The 23,488-nt window shown below is 37.7% G+C and overlaps 1 protein-coding gene across 5 annotated transcripts in view; it reads left to right on the top strand.

Moving 5' to 3' along the window:
- The window catches only part of rho-4 (rhomboid-4), a 32,870-nt gene extending 12,629 nt beyond the window's left edge, over positions 1 to 20,241 (top strand). For 3 of the 5 annotated variants that reach the window (XM_074091920.1, XM_074091922.1, XM_074091924.1), the window contains 4 exons: positions 11,781 to 11,985; positions 13,996 to 14,209; positions 14,817 to 14,967; positions 16,236 to 20,241. In XM_074091920.1, coding sequence (XP_073948021.1) covers positions 11,781 to 11,985; positions 13,996 to 14,209; positions 14,817 to 14,967; positions 16,236 to 16,381 — 716 coding nt within the window. In that variant the 3' untranslated portion in view covers positions 16,382 to 20,241. Of the gene's footprint in view, positions 1 to 11,750; positions 11,986 to 13,995; positions 14,210 to 14,816; positions 14,968 to 16,235 lie in introns of all 5 variants that reach the window. The other 2 variants (XM_074091921.1, XM_074091923.1) reach the window with 1 other exon arrangement.
- Positions 20,242 to 23,488: the final 3,247 nt, after the last annotated feature.

Genomic DNA, 23,488 nt, shown 5'->3' on the forward strand with positions numbered 1-23,488 from the left:
TTAAAAATATCTATATTTTTTCAAATTTGTTTGGGTCGCTGCGCGAGGCCCCGGGCGATTGTTCTGTTCGCCACCCCCTAAGGCCGCCGCTGCACTGGGCATGAATGATCTCTAGTACGTTTACTTAAAAAAAAAGTTCTGACCCATTGACTAACTGACTCATTCATCAACGCCTACGCCCAACTCAAACCCTTGGGCCCTGCAAGCTGAAATTTTGCATACTTAAATATTATTTTTATAAATTTAGACAGGGAACAACCAAGGATATTTATTAGGTAAATGAATATTATGGTTTAATATGTCTAACTATCGTATTATTATGAAAGTTGAGTTTGACGGCAACTATTCTTTTTTAGGGTTCCGTTTCGAAGGGTCCAAACTCACGTATCCGTCCGTTCGTCTGGCGCACAAGTTTTAAAGCCTAATAGTTATAGCAGTCTTTAAAAAATACTGGAAAACGAAGGAATAAGACGCCACCAAATTCAGTTTTTCTTACAAAATTATATACTTACCGAACATTTTTTTAACATCGCATTTATCTATAAACTATAAATTTGATGGTAATATATACTAACAAATACCAATATATTGTGAAATCATAATATTTTAAATACCCTTATTTTTCCTATTACCTACAATCAACTTAATTTTGCGGTCAAATGCGTAGCACAGAACTGCCATTCGGACGGTTTATAAGTCCAACGCATAATTTGCAATTTTTTTGTCCTTTTCTAAACGATTGAAACTATGACTAAATGTGGTCGTTTAGCCAAAAGAGATGTCCCAACATTCAATGTCAATTATACAATTTAATTATATACTTATTATGTTAGCGTGTTTTATCTTCGTACGTGACGTGACTCTCGATGGTAGACGAACTAATTGGTAATTTGTTACGACCTTGGGTGTAAAACGTAGATTTTAAATAAGAAGTGTTGTCCTTTCTATCTCTTGCATCTATATGTTATGGATAAGTGCCGAATTAAAACATACCATTCAGTACCATGCGATAACGTCCGCAGTTTTTTCACGTGTAACCTTGTAGATTTGCTGTCGATAAAGCTTATCTGTAACAGCTTATCCTTTTTATGTGCTGCCTTTTTTTTACTTATTAGCTCTACTACACACGTATTCAACTAAATGGTTGCCTTAAAGTTTAATACCGGAAATCGGAGACGCGAGAATAATTTCCAAACAAAGTTGTTAACTATTAAACCTACAAACAGTCATACATACATATATCATCATTTATTCTACAAAGAATTCATTTTTCTTATTTAATTTACCAGGATGTAAGTGTTTTTACTATGTTTTAATCCAGGTAATAAACTGTGGGCAAAATTTTATCCAAATTGGTCGAGCCGTTTTTGCTAGATAGACTAACATTAGAGCACCCAAATTTTCACAATTCTAATACCTATCAGTACTTCAGTACGATGAAAACCCGCGATTCCGTCCGTGTAGAATTCGGTTATCGCTATCCCGCGGTAAATATGCAATTTTCCGGGATAAAAACTGTCCTATGTCCTTCCCCGGGATTCAAATTATCTGTATACCGAATTCCATCTAAATCGGTTCAGCGGTTTAGACGTGATGAAAGTTAGTTTATAACCCGGATTAACACATACTTACTTTTTATCCCAATGTTCCCACGGGATAGGGATAAAATCTCGAACTAATAACCGCTAGGCTCAGTCATGAAATTTGGTACCTATGTAGATAGCTGGACATCTGGAATAACACATAGGCTACTTTTATCCCGATATTCCCACGGGATATGGATAAGTCTCGAAATAACAACCGCTGGGTTTAGAGTCATGAAATTTGGCATGGGTGTTTTAATTTAACGTCAGTGAAAACCACGATGTAATTTTAGGGAATTCCCACGAGAATTTAATAAAATCCCGAAATTTCAATTCAACTGCTGTATCTAATGATTTATGCGTGCGAAGCCGCGGGTAAACGCTAGTTTTGTACTATATGCTTGTATCGAGCGTGATAGTGTTGAGGCACTTGTTTAAACAATAATGTAGTTAGATTTAATTATCTTTTAACCTCAATGAGTCAGGATTTAAAAACCACTGTTGTACGGGCTGGTACCTTTTGTATGTTAGTCAACAGTCAACACACTCTGTTTTGGCTCTGGCTAAATAAGTACCGTGTCAGACGAATATTTATACGTCATTAACAATGAACGAGCAGTGATAATTGACTTGTACACAGTCAAACTCAAAAGTAGATCCCTTAATTAATACTTTGACGCTATAAACTACAGTATAGTGTCAATTCGAAATTTACATGCTAGTGACAAAGTACCGCACAATAGATCAGGCGCCATAGGGAAGTTAGTTCAAATGTGAGGACTACACCACCAAGGATTCTAAGATTTGGGAACACATGGGAACATTTGGGATTTGGCAACATTACAAAACCGACAAAGTACTTGTTGTTGTACAGTAAGTTACACTAATGCCATTAGATACATGGTCGATAACTGATAAGATATCGAGGATCCATCGACGCCCTTGACAACTGTTAGGCCGTGTTCAAACCAAACTTGACTGTCAGCCGCCGACGTTACGCAGTTTATTGTATTTCCATACATATTCACTTTTTCGTTCACATCTAACTGACAATACGTTATTACGTTATCACAGTTAGCCTGCTCACATTCGGCGGCTTACAGTCAGTTTGGTTTGAACCAATTTTTGTCTAATATTAATTAAACGAAGTTTCATTTCACAGAAAGTTGACATTCTTAGTTACCATTCTTCGCTAGGTATTTATTGGTCTCCAAAAGATAAATACAAAAACAAATAAGCGTCGGTGTTAAAACGACGGATCGTTTGCTAGCAATCATTGGTCATGATTTGCGTAGCCTTTCTATAGAAGAAAAGAGATTAGGTCACTTATGGCAGAAACGCTTTAACTATGTTCCTCTCACTCTTAGACAACGCCTATACCTGCCGTGCATTCATTAAAAAATGTACAATTAAATGTGCCAGGCGTGGCGTACGTTATGTGGTTTTCATTTTCTTAAATTTTTGGTATGAGGCAAAATGTACCCTTATGCGATTATAAACAATAATAATGAAATAACAATTAATAAAGTATTCCCTTTATTCCCATAGAAACCCCGCCACGTGCATATCAAACGAACAGCGTTGTTTTCTATCAGAACCGGGTGAGGAGCACGAGTAGCGGACGGTGGAGACGTGGGTAACGATATAATGATCCAGTAGAGTAGACTACTTAGTTTCGTAAAGACGGTAGACCCCGAGAGGCTTAGAGTAGTGGTTTCTAACCTGAAAGGAGAATGGGCAGATTTGGATGGACATCAGCTGAGGAACCGATAATAATTATTCTACAACTTTTCTATGGCACGAGATTATTCTGAAAAAAAATTTATGGCACATAACTATCTACAGTTGAAGTCTTCACAATCCGTGATGCAGGAATTTAGTAGCGGCAGAAACCTTTGAAAGGTCATGTTTTAACTCACTGCCAAGAAGGCTATAATTTTTTGCACGAAGCTTTGAGACTACCAACCAAGCAAAAGTTATAGAACTCAAATAACCTTTCCGGTGACATTTTGCTTGTCGTTATTGGTCATGAACTGATTAGCCCATCCTCCTTTAACACCCATGAAAATTGTAGCAATTTGTCAATTACCCCTTAAAAGCTAGAGTGCATCTTCCGTTCCGTTTTTACCCTCTGAATGTTACTGATGGCATCTTGTTCATTACCCCTCGCGGAAAACAGTTCACCCCTTTGGGTGGTAATTAATTCCCACCTCCACTTAAAAGTTCGGAACCAATGATGTAGATAGAATAGATACTGATACACATTTTAACAGTAGCGCTTTTAGACACAGAACTAATAGATAATGTAGAGCATACAGTATAATATTAGTGTAAACACGTTGATTGTTGAAGCAATCTAATTTAGTCGTATGTATCAAAGTTCGATGGGGCATCCCCAGTGCATAAGGACGAATTGTTCATATCAAATAAACGACCAGTTAAATAATGTTATGAAACAAAACAAGCTTACTCAACGGCACTTGAATATCAATGTGATCGGTGTATCATCAAGTAGTCCCCTTGCAGAATCTGCCCAAAATCGTCTGATAAAAGGCATTGGACCATGAAGAATGAAAATGAAAAATTAACGCGGAAAGAATTTTATCTTGCAAATTAACATGGCGTTTACGATAATGTCTATTCGTCACTTCAGAAGTACACAACAATGAAGTACAAGGAGAAAACACACACTATTACGCATAATTAACAAATAGTGCAATAGCTTTGTGATATATAGATTGTAATCATTGTAAATTAGTAATAGCGGTAAATCCTTCTGTTTTTCCCTGCGCAGGAATCTCGTGTGTAAAACCTGTTTTTATTCACACCTCGCCTTATCGTGCAACTATCGGGTAAACCGCTGGTGCAATTTTCATTTATGTACAATGCTGTTTAATATTAGTTGTGAATAATGAAATACATTTTGGTTTGATTGTTCGCTTGTTAAAAGACAGTTGTAAACTATATATTACATAAACATAAAAAAGGTATATTAGGTACAATAAAATTAAATAAGCTAAAACTATAATAAATCTAAAAATGGACCCTGCGGCATGGTACCAGAGATGCTGGCAGCTTTTCCCCGCTGGATCGCAAGACTGATGCGTTGAGCGAGGAAACTGCCAGCTCTTCGGTCTCCTGTGGTGTCTCTGAGTCTCTTTGATAGATCTTGTGAATAATTGAATTCATTATAGTTCCTGATAGAGGAAAATGGCTTAATCTGCATTACGTACAAAGTATTCTCTGACAGTTTTCCGTAGAAGAGGAAACCTGCCACATAAAGCTTGCTATTTTGGATTTTTTTGTGAAGGTTTTCTGACAGGTGAAATATCGCTTAATCAGTTTGGCAAGCACGATGCATCTTACTTGAGATTAGCACATTTAGATAAGCCAATCCCAAACGTGACTCAAATGTGAAACAGACGATACAATAGCGCCAACTAGCTTGTCACAAAAACTCATTAATTAAAATAAGTTTTTGTTAAAAATTACATTCTTAATACAAGCTTTTTTGCTTTTTGCTGACTGTACTTGCATTGTCATCCAAGCTACATTTCTGTACCAAATTTCAAGTCGATGCCTTTAACGGTTGAGGAGTTCCGTGCTGCCGTCTCCGCATCTTGGCCGATCTACCAGGATTTCACTACCAGATTATTGTATTGTCACCAGATTTACATAAGTACCTATGCCAAATTTCAAGTCAATCGAACCACTGGAGGTGGGTCAAATTTAGCTTCCAAGATTTGACCCAAACAAACATGTCAAAATAAACAGGGCAAGTTAAAGAAAATTTGCGGGTGGTAGGACCTTGTGCAAGGTCCGCCCGGATTGCTACCACCATCTTGCTCGCTAATCCTGCCGTGAAGCAGCAGTGCTTGCACTGTTGTGTTTCGGCGTGGAGAGTAAGACAGCCGGTGAAATTACTGGCATGAGGTATCCCATCTTAGGCCTCTAGGTTGGCAACGCGTCTGCAATACCCCTGGTGTTGCAGATGTTTATGGGCGGTGGTGATCTCTTACCATCAGGAGACCCATTTGCTCGTTTGCCCTCCAGTCAAATAAAAAAAAAAAACTTGTAATTTATGATGATGCCATTCTTTATCCATGCAATCGATACATTCAACTATAGAAACAAGGGTACAGCCAGTGTTTTCTTTTAAATCTCCTCGAAATAGTTCTTTAAACTTTAAAGGCATTTTTCTGTTTGTTTACTCGTACATACCTAGTTCTTAACTTCTAACTGCGAAAAAAAGACATTCATTTGTTCGTTCCTTGTATACCTACCTACACTGCTTAATCGTTATTCACCCAAAGGTCAAACGCGTGTCAGAGTTGAAAATATTCAAATTCATATTACCTATGTTATGAAATTTGAAATATTACATTTCAGTAAGAGATTAAAAAAGCTAGGCTGAACACACCCGTAAAGTTTTGTTTTATATAAAACTGACTGACCCTATATCACCTAATGAAAAGTGCAGATGAGGCCAAAAGTCTATTTCACTGGTTTCTTCCAAATTTATTCATTCCAGATGACTTAAACGGTTTTGGCGCGTTTAATTTTTAAAATCTCTGAAATTATTAGAAACATTTCACAATCTCAATTAGATTCTCAAAAATTGAGGGGTGCAAAATCGACCTAGTTCTCTCATGTCCACAAATATATCGAATCAATTTTAGAGATGTGTATTTCCACGTGACTGTGTACCTAATTAATTAAATTCATCTTTTAGAAAACTGTTTTACGGAACTAATCTGTCAGATCATAATTATGCCGATGCCACCATATAATGTTGTAGGTTGCACTCTGTTGCTCCTACAGCGCAGCACTAGCGGTCGTACTAGACAACAACCTGTAGATCATTGTCGATAGTCAGCTAAACTGCTCTTTAGTTCACCTACAGTATCATAGAGGGCAGTGTAACTACAGATGTGCACGTTGCGGAAAGTTTCCAAAAGATCTCGGAAATTTCTGGAATTTTAAATTTAAGAAATGGAAAGTTTTAGGGGCTGTTTCACCATCCATTGCTTAGCGTTAACTGACGGTTAAATGTGATGCCGTCTCTATTTGTTTTGTTCGAATAGACGGAGACGGCATCACATTTAACCGTCAGTTAACACTAATCAATGGATGGTGAAACAGCCCCTTAATCTCCATAATAAATTGAGAGGAAATTACGAAATTTTCCTATATAAAAAAACCGCAATTTTGGAAAGCTTCCTTTGGGACATCATCAATAAGTGTATACTATTCATCATCATCCCAGCCTATATACGTCCCACTGCTGGGCACAGACCTCTCAGAACAAGAGGGCTTGGGCCATAGTTCCCACGCGGGCCCAGTGCGGATTGGGAACTTCGCACGCACCATTGAATCGCTTCGCAGGTTTGTGCAGGTTTCTTCACGATGTTTTCCTTCACCGCAAAGCTCGTGGTAAATTTCAAATGTAATTCCGCACATGAATTTCGAAAAACTCAGAGGTGCGAGCCGGGGTTCGAACCCACGCCCCTTTGCTTGAGAGGCGATAGGTCAAACCACTAGGCTTCACTACTACTACGTACTACGTAGTGTATACTATTACGTACATTTAATTTAAATTGTGGTGGTTTGATCTGCACTAGGCCCGTGTGGGAACTACAGCCCAACTCATTCTGAAAGGTCAGTGCCCAGCATTGGGACCTATATAGGCCATTTATCATCACCAACATTTAGAATAGCGTTATTTTTCAAAGTTTAAACGTGAATTCACTCATGGTTTACATTTACGGGATACGTTAGAACAATTCTGTTATTTTCTATTAGCATTCAATGTATTTATATGACAAATCAATGGGGTAGGCCTATGTCCAACAGTGGACACCTTACGGCGGATATGCTGATGATGATGAATGAACCAATCCATAAAGAACAAAGTGCTCCTCCTAAAATTTCCGTTCCTTTGTTGAGAATGAGTAAGGTAATAAAAGATACGTATGTCATTGAGCATATAGGTGCAATTTGTCGTGAATTCATAAGGTTACTAGCGGGTCAATTTGAGGACGACATCATGCAAGATAAACTCACACACCAAAAGACTAAGATGACTATCGTCAAGTTTTCATTGAAGTAGACAGATGTAATACGGACAAACTAACTTTATGATGAAGGCCCAGACCGCACTACGGCTATACCGCCGCGGTTTTTAACCGCGTGACTTTGTGAAACAAGTAAACTCATGCAAGTGGCCGCACTGGCGGTTTTAAGTTTACTTGTATAAAAAGAACACGCGGTTAAAAACCGCGGCGGTTTAGCCGTAGTGCGGCCTCGGCCGAACTGGTGATTTGCTAGATTTTTTAAAACATTAAGAAGAAGCATATATATCAAATTAAAATGGGCAAATAGCGTGTTATAGTGACATATTTTAAAAATGTCAGTAGCAGAATAGGAACAGCGCTGGAAGCGCCATTTTTCCGTTTTTCAGTTTAATAAATAAATTAATGTTTTTAGATAGTTTTTTAATCAGGTTTTATACACGACACATTTTCAACCTATGAATTCGAAAAGTATATCACCTATCTCTCGTTGATGCCCAACGCGTCCAATCCCGATAAAAAAAAATTATATGGCTCTGGCTAACACTGGCCGATTTTGCTAGTGTCTAGTTTCGCTGTTATTCGGTAAAAAAAAGAAAACCGAATATAAGCTTAGAGGTAATGGTAGATGAAAGATGCCAGTGCAAATATTCTGATATGAATAGGATCCGGGAACTTCGAATGTCAATGTCAGCCGGCGACCCTAACTGCCCCATCAGAGCTTATTGTGAGCCTTGTTTACTCGCAGTAACTAAATATCCACTTAACTATGACCCTGATGCTAATGCGCTGTTAAGGCGACATCTTTGATACCTATTATTTATGTTATAGTGTGTATACTTTTTGCTGTTAGTTTGGAAAGAATTTTGATACTCATCATATCTTTGTCTTGACTCTTCTAAATTATATTTCTGTTGGTAATACGAGTAATTTGGTGTTAATTTGTGCCTGTGTTTCTTTCTCTTCGGTGTTGGTTGTAATTTTTAAAATATCACAACAGATGTTTTCTTCCTTCCTAATTAATACTATTTATACATGTATCTGAATAGCGGATGTGCCAAGGTTCATCTACTATGAAAACAAAGCAGACTCTCTTATTTTATATACAATTACCTTCCTTACAAAAAAGAAAACTTCATTACTCTTTCGGTATATGCTATGAAGATCCAAAAGAGCTCCGATGTTTAAAAAAAAATCGTCCCCTTAATTCGTTCACTCTAGCTTAACGCTCTCCGCTCGCAACGTATCTTAGCAACCATCAGTTAGCCATCGCAATCATTGGCTTAAACACCTGACGGTGCTGCATAAAACGAGGGTAGGCATTAGACACTCAAACGTCCAAAATTGGGACTCATCTGGCAATAAACAAATGAATTAGGTATCTACTTGTAATTATTCTAACGTAACAGCCATCACCGTAATGACATTTTAATGCGTTCTGGCCGTCGTAGTGCCATTTTTGAAAGTGCTATGTATATAGATACATGTTGGTTAAGTGTAAAAATGGTGACAGTAAAGAAGCTCTGTGTAAAGATAAATGTGAGACGCCGAGTAAAGTGTTACAGTTTTTACGACAGGTGAAAGAGTGTTTTGGTATGTTTATTGTTTACTATCACCGCATGTAAATTATGTCGCTATTATAAAAAAAAAACTAGTTATTATCCTCTATTATATCCTCAGTGGAAATGTAAAATCACTACCACCTTTCCACTGACGACTTATCAGCTATAAAATAACGGACGCATGAAACGTACCTAACTTAGGTCAGAGAATTTTATCAGAATTTATGTTCTACAATACAGTATCCATAATAATTAAAAAATCATGGGTTAGAATTAAACCTTGATATGCCTTATTCACGATATATAATTGCGTTTGTTGTGACAGAAAAGTATTGTTATCCTTTACCATGTCTATCAATAAATAAACACTAGAGTATTCACCAGTCAAGCATCTCATGTTTACAATCATGTCATCTATAAACATTTCCCAAAGCATGCTTCACTTCTGCTGATTGTATAGCTTTAGTCATCAATCATTATTCTTTGGAATGGCAACACTGCATGCTCAATTCAAGGTTGGGTTCAAGGTTGGATTGCAGGTAATTTAGCCATTTATGTTGTATGTAAACATTGGATTGAAAATTAAGATTATGATGATATGAACTTGAAATTAAAAAGGCTTTGACAATGTTTTCCTTTGTTTAAACTTTTTTGTGATACATTATTTTTGTACGTACGTATGTGATGTAGGTACATATGTATCAAAACACAGACAATTAACAAGTTACAGGACAAAATATAACTTCTTAAACCTTGAAAGGTTTGCTCATAGATTACGAGTCAAAAGTAAAAAATAAGTTTTTTTGTGTTCCATCTATTCCATCTAAGTTGGTTAATTCCAGACTCGAGCAAACATTTATAGTTATAGAAGACTATAACTTGGTTATTGTTCAGGATATAGAACATAGTCTTTTAGAAAATACTTATATATATGTAGATTGATACATATTGAGAGACGCGAAGCACAAAACCTGAGCATTTAAAAAGTGAAAAGAATTTGAAATACGGGGTTTTGAACGACGTAATGTAATTCTATTAGAATTATAGACGTCCTGGGTTATACAAGATGATTAGACACCAGCAAACGTCCCAGACTACGTTGAGTGGACAGGCAGTACGAATGGGGAAACCCAACGATTCATACTTTAACCGCAGAGTTTTGTAATAGTTTAATGACACGGTAATTGGCTATCTACAAAAGGTGTTTTGAATGTATATGACATACCTTCTTGGTAGTCCTTCATTTTATAAGCTTTTAACTTCACTTCGTATATTTATTTGTAAACTTTATTGTACAAAAGAAAAGAAACAAAAATGCGTTTGCTGCAATTGCACTTGTTTGTTTCAAATCTTGCTAGTTAATTTTGATCCAACCACTAGAAAGTGGTTGAATTGACTTGAAGTTTAGTATACGTATTTGTTACATACATTGCATAGTTTTGTCTTGTGTTAATAAATATTTTTTCTGTATTAATAGTGAGTTCAAACAATAATTTGAATGTATAGTCAACAATAAGTATAGTCAGTGAAAAAAAGCTCGCATTAAAAATGGTTTTTGTTATTATATAAACTTAAATTGTGATTACATCATAAAGTATCACACTAAAATTTAAACAATTGTAATAGCATTTGCAAACTCTACCTTGTACATAGCAAAGCCTGTTTTCTTTTATGCAGATGCTAGAATTAAGCACATAAAGATCCATTTCGACGACCAATTTAGAAATGTATGATTCAATACTTCCGGCAAGAATTGAAATTAAATCAGCTGGCCGATTTTAGGAATAACATCTGCGGCAATACCTCTCGAAAGTACTAAACTGAAAATTTGTATTACATTTTAAGTGATGTTCTCAAATTTTCATAATTTTATTTTCGCAGCAGTTTTGTAGAAATGAAGATCAAATGGCTACTTGCTGGAAACACATAAATCTCGATTTTGCGTTAAGCTCAGATTAGTAGTGTCAAAATGTATCCATGGAATTGTCAAGCTTAAGCCAGGTTTAACGACTAAATCTAGATTTATTTTTTCCTGCGAGACGGCCTTAATCGCTGTCAACATCGTCAAAATGGACCTTGGTATTATAAATAATACCACTAACGAAGCATATCATATTGCCAATTACTGACACTAACTACATGCATGCGGATTACTAACAATATTTTCTTGTTTTTTTTTTCCTTCCCATCCTTCCAACCTTTGTGAAATTTCCTTGTTTTATTACTTTAACATTGGCTGTGGTCGGCCGGCGCGGCATTACACCGACCCGGGCTAATTGACAATTGCGACCACTCATCCGACGCGTGGTCTATTTCTATTGTTGACTATTTATAAAACCTTCGCATAACGCTGTTCCCGGAACAACCTATTTGTAAATTACTGATAAAAAAACTATTTTATCAATGCATGATGATTTTAATTGATATTACGATTAAATGGCTTGTAAAATTGTACTTTGAATCGCCCGTGTAACCTTTTAACATTCCTCAATCCCTCTAACCCACCCTTACCTCTGTTGTGTTGTCGAAATCAGTCCCTAGTAGATCCCTCTTCACTTACGCAGACGGTACCTACGAGGAGGAATACACCTGCTGGCCGCCGGCGATATGCATGATCATTATCTCATTGGTGGAGATCGTGCTGTTCTGCTATGACGCGGCGCACGGCAGCACAAGAGCTGGTGGGCCGATGGCGAAGATATTCATCTATGACCCACACAAGAGGCACGAGGCGTGGAGGTTCCTGACCTACATGTTTGTGCATGTTGGGTAAGTGTATCTATCTATAACTATAGAACTGTAACCAGACTGACTGATAGACAATCCTGAACTGGAGAATTAACCTCTCGTATACAAAATTAAAAAAGAACCTGTAGTCTTATTTGTCTCAAGTAATAGCAATTTTACAGAATATAACCTAACCAACTAAAAGTTGGAAAACCCCGACTTTGTTACTTCAAAGTTCAATATCTCAAAAACGGCTGAACCGATTTTGATAAAACATGTCTAAGAACCATCGCTAGAAAACCTGCTTTCACAAAAAAACCGCATTCAAATCGGTCCACCCGTTTAAGAGCTACGGTGCCACAGACACACACAGACATACAGACACACAGACACACATAGCGGTTAAACTTATAACACCCCTCTTTTTGCGTCGGGGGTAAAAAAATAGAATGGAAAAACATAGCCTTAGATATGGCGCGACACCGCGTTCAGGCATACAAAAGGTAAGGAGAGTTTTTTATTTTTTATCCGACTGGATGGAAAACGAGCCAGTGGGTCTCCTGATGGTAAGAGATCACCACCGCCCATAGACACCTGCAACACCAGGGGGATTGCAGATGCGTTGCCAACCTAGAGGCCTAAGATGGGATACCTCAAGTGCCAGTAATTTCACCGGCTGTCTTACTCTCCACGCCGAAACACAACAGTGCAAGCACTGCTGCTTCATGGCAGGATTAGCGAGCAAGATGGTGGTAGCAATCCGGGCGGACCTTGCACAAGGTCCTACCACCTTAAACCAAGTTTTATGAGATAGATCCTTGCACCGTAAAGGAAGCTATGTGGAAAACTTCAGCTTTTTGCTTTGTATGAATAGAAACAGAAAAAGATGGCCTCAAAATTCGCACGGACCGATGCTCTGGCATGTGAAAAGTTAAAGTTACATGCTATGGCACTATATAAGTAAGTGCTATGGGTTAAGCTTGGGCATTCCATTTCCGGCGCGATCTTTGGCTTTCGATCTTTGGGTACACACGAATACGCTTACCACAGCTATACCTACTAGCAAATTGTATATACCGTGCTTTTCTTGATTTCCGTTAACTTCGAAAGAAAGAAAGAAAGAAAATACATTTATTCACAACACAAGACAACAATATTATTAGGTACAAAAAAAAAAGGTAAAGACGACTCGGTACATTGATAGAAACCTGCTAGCAAATAGGTAGTAAATTTTGGTATTTTCTAAACATCAAATATCTCCATTGGTCCAGGGGTTCTGACGCTTACTATTTTGTAGCCCTTCTTCTATGATTAGCGATTATGAATCATATCTATCGTGTCGTAAATATAAATTTAAATGTTTATTTTATAAAGTGCCTGTTTGAAGCAAGCTATAAAGTAATCCATCAATAACAACGGTAATACCTACGTCATACAAACAAGGTCACAATAGTCATCTGTGTCACAATGTGGCTAAAAAGCTATTGTTCTTTTGGTCCTTCGAACCTGATTATTTGTGTGTCGTTTGTGGAAAAACCCATAAGTAGCGATAGTTACAGTTACGCACACTCCTAGCGTTTTGTGAACTTTAATTGTTCAAAATTTGGGAGAACAAGAAGAACTCTGATTTTTATTCAGATGCTTTTAGCAGTACCGATGAAACTTGACATACGAAATTGATGTCATGATTAAGCATTTTAAATTTTGAGATAGGGTTACGCTTAAATTTGTTTTTGGTAAATTATAGCCCACCATGCGGCCATGGTGTCACTTATCTTTTCTGTGGCAGCCGTAATTGAAAATAGAGGGGATACCGGTATTTTTAGTGGGTTAGGCCTTCCCTCCTTCCTTCCATTTAGTAAGGAGGATGCTGGGGTGTAGAGCCTCACATAATATAACTTTCGTGTTGTCCACACGGCGGACTCAAATGCGTAACACATTTATGTACTGTAAAAAGAAACTCCATATTTCGATAGACCCTTTACAAGGTTCTATTTAACCCCCTTCCTGCTGTAGATTGTGTGTAAATTCGTAATACTATTTTCATTCCAGCGTGGTCCATCTCTTAGTGAACCTCCTAGTGCAGCTATTTCTCGGTGTACCACTGGAGATGGTGCACCGCTGGTGGCGCGTGTCCCTAGTGTACCTGGCGGGGGTCGCAGCGGGGTCCCTGGCGACCAGTCTGACCGACCCCCACGTGTATCTGGCGGGGGCCTCGGGCGGCGTGTACGCGCTTATCGCGGCGCATATTGCCACCATTATCATGGTTAGTATTTAAAAGAAAGGGTCTTTCACGTCTACTGGCGAAGTATGCTATGCCCGATATGTTTCACATCAGCATGTGGTCTTTGTTAAACCTCTGAAACCATCTGAAATCAATATTTTATTCAACTTTAAACAAACATAAAAAATCTTTGTCGTTTTGAACTGGTAAAAATACCTATATTGTGGTTCATAAGAGTTCTTCTTAACCATTCGCAACACGGTACATTACCTAAACTTTACTCGATGAAATAAACTGAAAATGGGTAAAACATTATTAGTTTTTTCTTTAAATTTCTCCCAAAAAATGTATCGTAACATTAAAAAATTTTTCTTGTCTCAAATTTGGGAAGAAAGATAGGATTCACCGATTCACCGTGTAAAACTTTACAAATTTGGTAGGCATTGGTGGTGTGATAGGCGCACCTGATGATTAATTTATAATGGACCAAGAGCCTGCGGCAGCCAAACCTTCGTTATAGTAACTACAAAGGCTGAAAGTTTTTTTTTTATATTATGATTCGCGAGCTGTGGCTCTATGATGTATTAAAACAAGACAAGTGTTCTTAGCTCCTGCATCTACTACACCAACACATAATCTCACTTTCCAGAACTGGTCAGAGATGGAGTTCGCGATAATCCAGCTGCTAGTGTTTGTGTTGCTGGCCGCTGTTGATGTCGGCACGGCGGTGTACGACCGCTACTGGGGCGCTGGCGTGCAGAACATCGGCTACGTCGCCCACCTGGCGGGAGCGGTCGCTGGTGAGTGCTCAGCATTAACAGGACTCGCCAGGGATTGTGTTGGGCTGGCAGTGACGTGGGTACGGCATGCAGAACATTGGCTACGTCGCCCACCTGGCGGGAGCGGTCGCTGGTGAGTGCTCAGCATTAACAGGACTCGCCAGGGATTGTGTTGGGCTGGCAGTGACGTGGGTACGGCATGCAGAACATTGGCTACGTCGCCCACCTGGCGGGAGCGGTCGCTGGTGAGTGCTCAGCATTAACAGGACTCGCCAGGGATTGTGTTGGGCTGGCAGTGACGTGGGTACGGCATGCAGAACATCGGCTACGTCGCCCACCTGGCGGGAGCGGTCGCTGGTGAGTGCTCAGCATTAACAGGACTCGCCAGGGATTGTGTTGGGCTGGCAGTGACGTGGGTACGGCATGCAGAACATTGGCTACGTCGCCCACCTGGCGGGAGCGGTCGCTGGTGAGTGCTCAGCATTAACAGGACTCGCCAGGGATTGTGTTGGGCTGGCAGTGACGTGGGTAATGCAGAACATTGGCTTACGTCGCCCACCTGGCGGGAGCGGTCGCTGGTGAGTGCTCAGCATTAACAGGACTCGCCAGGGATTGTGTTGGGCTGGCAGTGACGTGGGTACAACACTACGTCGACCATGGCAAACGGTACATAGGTGAGTTCAAACAATCGAATTGCGCGGTTCATTATTCAATAACAATAAGAAAAATAAAACAAAACTTGCAAGATTTTGTAAACGCGGCTATTTGGAATACGGCCGCAGCCATCTTGTGCCTCTTGTAGCCAGTGCTTGTCAGTCAGTATCATTGTCAGTACGAGTGCGTCTGCCTTGTATACGAGTTGAGTTTCTGTTGCATTTTCTTTGCATTGTATTTTGTTATTGTTCATTTCTGTTATTATTGTTGTTGACTTTTACTGTTTCTCGTTAAGTTTGTTGTTATTTTTTGGCAAAATGCCGAAACGGTCTAAAAAGACTGTTTTGAACTCCCACAGTCGGGAGTTTGTAATTCGTTTGAGGGATTATTTCGAGCGAGAACGAGAAAACGGTGGCCCGGTGGGCGGAAAACTGAAAAAATATTATTCTTTAAAATATAATGCAACTTCTCCAAAAAATAGGCACTAATAACTCTTAGAAAAATCGATACTCACTCGATAAATGGTACATCTCTAAAACTGTCAAACTCGACACGTCACAGAACTCATCAAAGGTGAAAAATATTATAGTAGTATGTATGTCTAAATAAATTAAAATGAATTGTTATTTTTCCAGGTCTCCTAGTCGGTATCGGTGTCCTAAGAAATCTGGAGAAACGCAAATGGGAGAAGCGTCTCTGGTGGGCGGCCGTCATCCTATATTTTTCCTTCATGCTGGCCGGTATACTAGCCAACATCTTCTGGACATCCCACTTCCCTTGAGGATCTCGGCTGCTTTAAGTTGTAAGTTAAGTGAGATGTAACTAGCCTGTGAGTTTTGTAAGTTTTAGTTAGATGGTGCGAGGAATAGCAAGTTATGTCGCGGGGCCGCGTGGCGTTCAAATTATAAGTGGTCGATTATAGGTAGTTTACCTTATTTCTTATAAAGTTTGATCGACATAATTGATTAAAATCTATAATGGTTCATTTGATATAATGTTTTTTTCTCAGAAATCGTCAATTAAAAAAAAAATGTCAATTGTCAAAAAATTGTCTTGATTATTTTAGGTACTGAAAATTGCATTTGTATCAAATGAAACATTAAAGATTTGAGCAATTATGTCCATTGATTTTGTAGCAAATTAACGGACACCCGATTATAACTGACAAAGCTTCTTCATTATAAAAGGACAATAAGGTGTAGAGATGTAGTACATAATGGTTTTCCATCGGGAATTAAATATATATTAATATAATTATCATCAATAGCCGTGACATGAAAATAAGAATAATTAAATTAAATATTATATGTATGTTGTTTTTAGGCTAATATTTTTAGGTTAAGAATTTGTATTTTCCAATGCCCTTTCAGAGCTATCGTATTATTGCTGTATTAATAATGTAATTTTGATGATATGCAAATAAATGAAATAAATAAATATAATATCGATAAATTGTATTAAATGAGTGACATTTTAACATCCATTGATTTGCAACTTCAGTGTCAAATGTCAAAATGAAAATATGTACGGCTATGCGATGGGTAGGTACTGAAGCTAACTGAAAGAGCACAATAAATACGAAGTTTTCCTAGAAAATGCGACGGAAAAACATAGACTACATCTCTACAACCGCCATTGAACCTTGGGGTGGTAAAGAAATGTCTTACCCGACGAACAGTATTTGTCGCACCGTCTAAGTACGGCTTTAAGTAATAATTTTGCATTAGTGTGCACACTCCTTTGTCTCTGCGCTAACAGCCTACAATCGGTTCAAGCGCGCACTGAAGGTCGTACAGACAGACGTGGCCCTGGCACTGTACTACGAAGTGCAAAATTCGAACTTCGTATCTTACCGTCCCGCTGGCGCTTATATTATTTAATACGAGTGTGAGGGGGATGGAACGACACGAACTTCGATTTTCTAATTTCGCAGTAGCCCTGCTGCCTCGTACCGTCGTTACTCTGTCCAGACGGCGGTGTTAACTCACTGGTTGTTGTTACCTTATGGTAGGGTTTAGTGTGGTTTACGTGGATGCGAGCTTGACCAAGTTTGTTCACTTTAACTGAACTTTTTAAATTATTTATGTGAAAGGGATGCATTTAATAAACTAAAAAGCTATGATTTTAATATTGTTATTGTTGATCGTAGTTGTTTAAGGTCTGTGATTTGAGTATGTATTAGTATGTGTAGTCGAATAGGGTTTTTTTGACATTATTAACTTGTAAATGATGATACTGATGATTCTTTAATGTATCAAGACATAACTTAAGGGTTAAAGGGATTTCTCTGTCTACTTTAACAAAAAAATGGTCAGAATTGAAAGCAATCTGTTTGTGCAAAATCATAACTTTAGTGGTAATTACAAAATAAATAGTCTTTATGTAAATCAGATTATTCTATGCCCACACTTCATGTAATGTAATTATATATGCATATGCTACTGCATGTCTATACAGTCTGTCAATTTATGTACTTGCATAGAGGTTGGTTGTGGGGAGGCGGGCGGCGTGTGGGCAACCCTAGAACAGTTTGAAAATCCCTATTATTCATAACATTATCAGTGTTACTCATTTTTTCTCACTTTCGTCTGGAACGAGAACTCAAAAAATTACAGAAAAGCTGGGAGCTTGAATGACGAGGAGTCAGGTTCAATTCTGACCTTCACTTATTTTTCTATCGCTTTCTGTGTGCACCCATTTCAGTGGAAATTGAGAGAAAATAAACTATTTTCGGGTTCATGAAACTAACACGCCGCTGGCACACTGTGTGGGAGCAAGCGATTGACATACTGTCAAGCAAGAAACGTCAAAATAAAACGTCAGAACGTAATCGGTTGCATACATTGAATATAGTGAGATTTGATGTCTAAGGGGGTTTCAGACTAGCGTTTTATTTGCGCATAAGCAAGACTAATGCCAAACGGACCTCGATACTAACGCCATCTAGCGAAATTCGCTTGTTAACAAACCCACATTGCAAGGTGTTTATTTCATGCATCCCTATAGCTAATTTCTACTACCTACATTATTTACTTTAAATCCGCGTCATAATAATTGGTCGGAAGCACGTCCCCTTAGCTGACGTGGTTTGCACGGAGCGGGTGTACGCCTGTTGGAGAATAGCATGAGCAGCGCTAACTGCGCACCCGCAGGCGTGCGCCCGCGCAGTGCACCCGCGCCAGCCAGCGTAGAACCTTAGAGATTCAATGATTACGAACTCTAGCGGCAATGGCGTAGCTACCAAGGGGCTAGGCGGGGCAGTGCCCCGGGGCCCTCAAGCTCAGGGGCCCTCGAAATTCTGCATTTTTAAAGTTATTGTATATATAATGATTTTACTTCAAAAAATCTTACCAGTTTTGATAGCAGTGGGCCCCATTTTTTTATTTGCCCCAGGGCCCTAGGTTACCTAGCTACGCCACTGTCTAGCGGTCAATTGTATATCTTCAATTATACTTTTTATATAGCTTGATCAATACCGCATCCACCAACCACAACACCAACTGTCAGTTCCTCTTGTTATTTCTATTCTGTGTACGCAATGTATTGCAAAAATGCTCTCCAGAACAAAAAGCGACAAAATTTTACTTGCGGTCTTCCTTCACCGTTTGCGCTAGTAGACGTCTTGTCTAGGGTCTCAAGTCCACTGATGGCTTTAAAGTTGATTAGTTGAGTGTACGAATAGCTTTATGTGTTCAAATTGCCTTGGTAAACCCTTTGATGGAGGCATTCAAGTCTGGATTGTATGTTTAAGAATAATTATGATATACTTCATTGAACTCTGAAAAGTAGCTATAGGCTTTAGTACCTTGTCAGTTTGAATTGTCACGTATATATAGTCTTCGTTTCTTTAAGCGAGCTTATACCTTTCAGTAAGGTTCAATTCCATGAATGTTAAACACTTCTCATCTAACTCGGCATCAAACGAAATATTTATTAAATTTGATTTGGTTTAGGGCTAGGTCAGTTGTGTATTTTGTCCCAAGATTTATTATTATTATATTAACTAGCGTTTACCCGCGGCTTCGCACGCGTAAATCATTAGATACAGCAGGTGAATTGAAATTCCGGGATTTTATTAAATTTTCGTGGGAATTCCCTAAAATTAAATCGGTTTTCATTGGCGTTATATTATAACAACCATGCCAAATTTCGTGACTCTAAACCCAGCGGTTGTTATTTCGAGTTTTTATCCCTATCCCGTAGGAATATCGGGATAAAAAGTAGCTTATGTGTTATTCCAGATGTCCAGCTATCTACATACCAAATTTCATGACTCTAAGCCCAGCGGTTATTAGTTCGAGATTTTAACCCTATCCCGTGGGAATGTCGGGATAAAAAGTAGGCTATGTGCTATTCTAGACGTCCCGCAACATACATACCAAATTTCATGACTCTAAACCCAGCGGTTGTTATTACAAGATTTTATCCCTATCCCGTGGGAATATCGGGATAAAAAGTATTCTATGTTTTAATCCAGGTTATAAACTAACTTTTCACCAAATTTCATCCAAATCCGTCCAGCCGTTTCAGCGTGAAGAAGTAACAAACATACTCACTCACTCACAAACTTTCACATTTATAATATTAGTAGGATAAACTACCACACGCCAGCGCACTCTATTTTTATTGTTCTCAGTATCGATATCGATATATCGGTTAGTTATCATATTATAGCACTAGACGATACTGCGTCGTCTGTCCTAGTGTATCGATAACTTATAGCACCATAGACGGCGCTGTAGTGCGCTCGTAGTATTGATAACTTATAGCTAATATCACGCATACTAGTGCGTCTGTCCCTAGTGTCGATAACTATGAAGAATAGATACAAGTATAATAATCATCAATAAGTCATCAGAATATATGAAGAATGATAAAGAAAACTATAAGATGATAATGATATTTATTAAAAATTGATTCTGTTAGAAAACTATACGTGTCCTAAATTCGTAAAGAAAAAAAATGTGCGTGTTAGTTTGGCGCCTACTAGAACCTATAGGGACTTTTGGAGTTGAGTGTACGGGCATTTCAGAGTCAAAGGCTTTTTATTACTTCTACTTAACAAAGAAGAGTTGATTTACTTTATCTGAGTAAATATATGTAAAAGAACTTTGCGCAAAGAAAATGTATTTTTAAAACTTGCGGAAATTTATGTCTAGCCTATATAGTAATGTGTGTTCTCTGTATAACAGATAAAGCTCAAAACGCAGTATAATTTTTTTAGACTTAGGAAAGTTGCATTGATTCTGATGTGAATTAAATATACAATAAAAAATATGAAAAATATTTAAAAACGAAATTAAATTAGTAATATTAATAAATTCGTTTTGTTATATTTATGTCTGAATGAATATTAGCTTAGAGTTGAAATTGAATGAAACTGCTTCTTGATAAATTTCATATTTTTTAACATAACATGTCAACAAATTCGTTTATGAAACTATTTTTGTTTATCTTTATTGACTGTCATTATGAAATTCAAGTTTCGAATGTAGTATCGTAAGTATGTCAAAAACTATTTTTTTTCTATAATATGATTTTCTAGCATGTTTCTAATTTTTGTACGTGTTTCGGCGTCGATCAAAAGACACGTTTAATATTTTCGCTTGATTCATTTCATGAACATTTTGAATTTAGAGTCGACTTTAGTACCTAGTTAGCAGAATTGAATAGAATATCACAAAATAATACAATGAAAAATACGTAAACGTAGAGTTTTATTAATACCTAATCATTAAATTTATCAAAATTTGGTATTATCAAAATACCTACTATATGGTATTCCAAAAATGTTTTAAACCACAAGTTTCGTATTTGTTAAGGCAATGAAATTAGGAGTAAGCATCAAAATTAGGGTATCGTATTGCGGTTCTTTTTTCATCAATTTCAACTCTTTTTTAACATTCCACAGACCTTTTTGTACGCACAATTTAAAAAAATGGTAGCATAATAAATCGGAGTATTTTAAGCGTCAATTAAATGTAAGAAAAATAAAACGCCCGAACTTGAAGTGCCTTAGCTTATTCTAATTTATTTATTTTTATCTATAAGGCATTTACGTAAGTTTGTAAATTTTGTTATTGTTCCTTATATGCTCAATGTTCTATGTTTGTTGTGTGGAGTAAAATATAATTTTAAAAAATACGGCACCAGTTTGGTTTAGTTCTGAAACTTAAAAAAACTGTTACATTTAAAATAAAAACGCTGAACTGTACTGTTTGATTCGGGAGATGTAAGCAGAACCAACCCTACACGTTCAGTAATTGATAATGAATCGTTCACAATACAATACAATGAGTTCATTGTACATCGGAAATAGTAAGCGATACAGAAAACAGGTACACAGAGAGAAAAACATAATTAAGTAATACCCTCACACTTTAATAGCAAAGTACAGTACCCAGCTATAAAAATTGCACATCGGTCTTTGGAACCTACGTGATGTTTGCAAGTCGTTGTACAGGTGCAATATAGTACGGACGCATGAAGATGAAAATATATGATAAAGAGTTGTTGAAACCACCCCAAAACTTTAAATTGTACGATGGCATCTTTAGGAAAAAGAGGGAACTACCCTTTTTCTTATAGCTGCAACAGCTCTCTATAGATTCCTATCCGAAGTTTACATGTCATTAATTTGACTTATATTTATTAAGTCCATAAAGGTGCAGTATTTATTTGATATAAAACGTCACTTAATAAACACGATGATTGGTGGACGGTGGCCAGTGTTCGGAAATCGTCGCGAACAGTCAATTTGTCTTTATCCGAAAACCGATGTGCAATCTTTATCACCGGGTACTGTAACTATACACTTAGGGGCTGTTTCATCATCCATTGATTAGTGTTAACTGACGGTTAAATGTGATGCCGTCTCCGTCTATTCGAACAAAACAAATAGAGACGGCATCACATTTAACCGTCAGTTAACACTAATCAATGGATGTTGAAACAGCCACTTACTAAATAATTTACACTTTTTTTTACAACATTTAATAAAAACGTTTATCCCGCTAATACTAGTACGATATAGTAGATTTAACTAATTGAATCCAGTGAGGTAAGTTCTGCTCACATCTTCCGAATCACCCTAGATTGGCTCTGGAGTATCTAACGGATTCAGTTGGTCGCTGAATTTCGAGGTGACATTGTTCGGAAATACGTGTTGTTTTAAAAGTAATCTGAAATATTTTAGCAGATGACTTAGTATGATTGAACAACTCTGTACAAATTTTTCGTCGAAATGATTGATCAAAGTGTGGTAAAAATAAAATAATCCTGGAAAAACATTTAGGTACTATCAGCCAAATAAGTGTCCTATCAAACGAATATGTCGCTAAAGTTGAACTTTCCAGTTGACAGACACGTCTATTGGCATTATTGTTTTAGCAAACGATTATCAACTTTAGGGTGATAGACCACATATTTGGCTGATGGTGCATGGGTTTTCAAACACAAACAGCAAGAGTCGGCTCTAGCCCTTGATCAAGGTAGAGCGAGATTGTCTGTGGGATCCTTCGACTACCATAATTTTATAAGTCATAATGTAATGTTAGTCATAATTTTTTTTCCCGCTGAAGCCGTACATTTTTTGTAAATTGTTGAATGGTCATATTGTACAACTCTATACCTAGGTTAGTTTTACAATTCTGAAAAATAAATGTTTCCAAAGAAAATAACCTAACCAGCAAAAAGTTGGAAGACTCCCGACTTTGTCACTTCAAAGTTCAATATCTCAAAAACGGCTGAACTGATTTTGATGAAACATGTCTAAGAACCATCGCTAGAAAACCAGATTTCAAATAAAAACACCGCATTCAAATCGGTCCACCCGTTTAAGAGCTACGGTGCCACAGACAGACACACAGACGGACAGACAGACACACAT

The sequence above is a fragment of the Choristoneura fumiferana genome, chromosome 9 (genome assembly GCF_025370935.1).
Source record: "Choristoneura fumiferana chromosome 9, NRCan_CFum_1, whole genome shotgun sequence".
Classification (NCBI taxonomy): Eukaryota; Metazoa; Arthropoda; class Insecta; order Lepidoptera; family Tortricidae; genus Choristoneura; species Choristoneura fumiferana.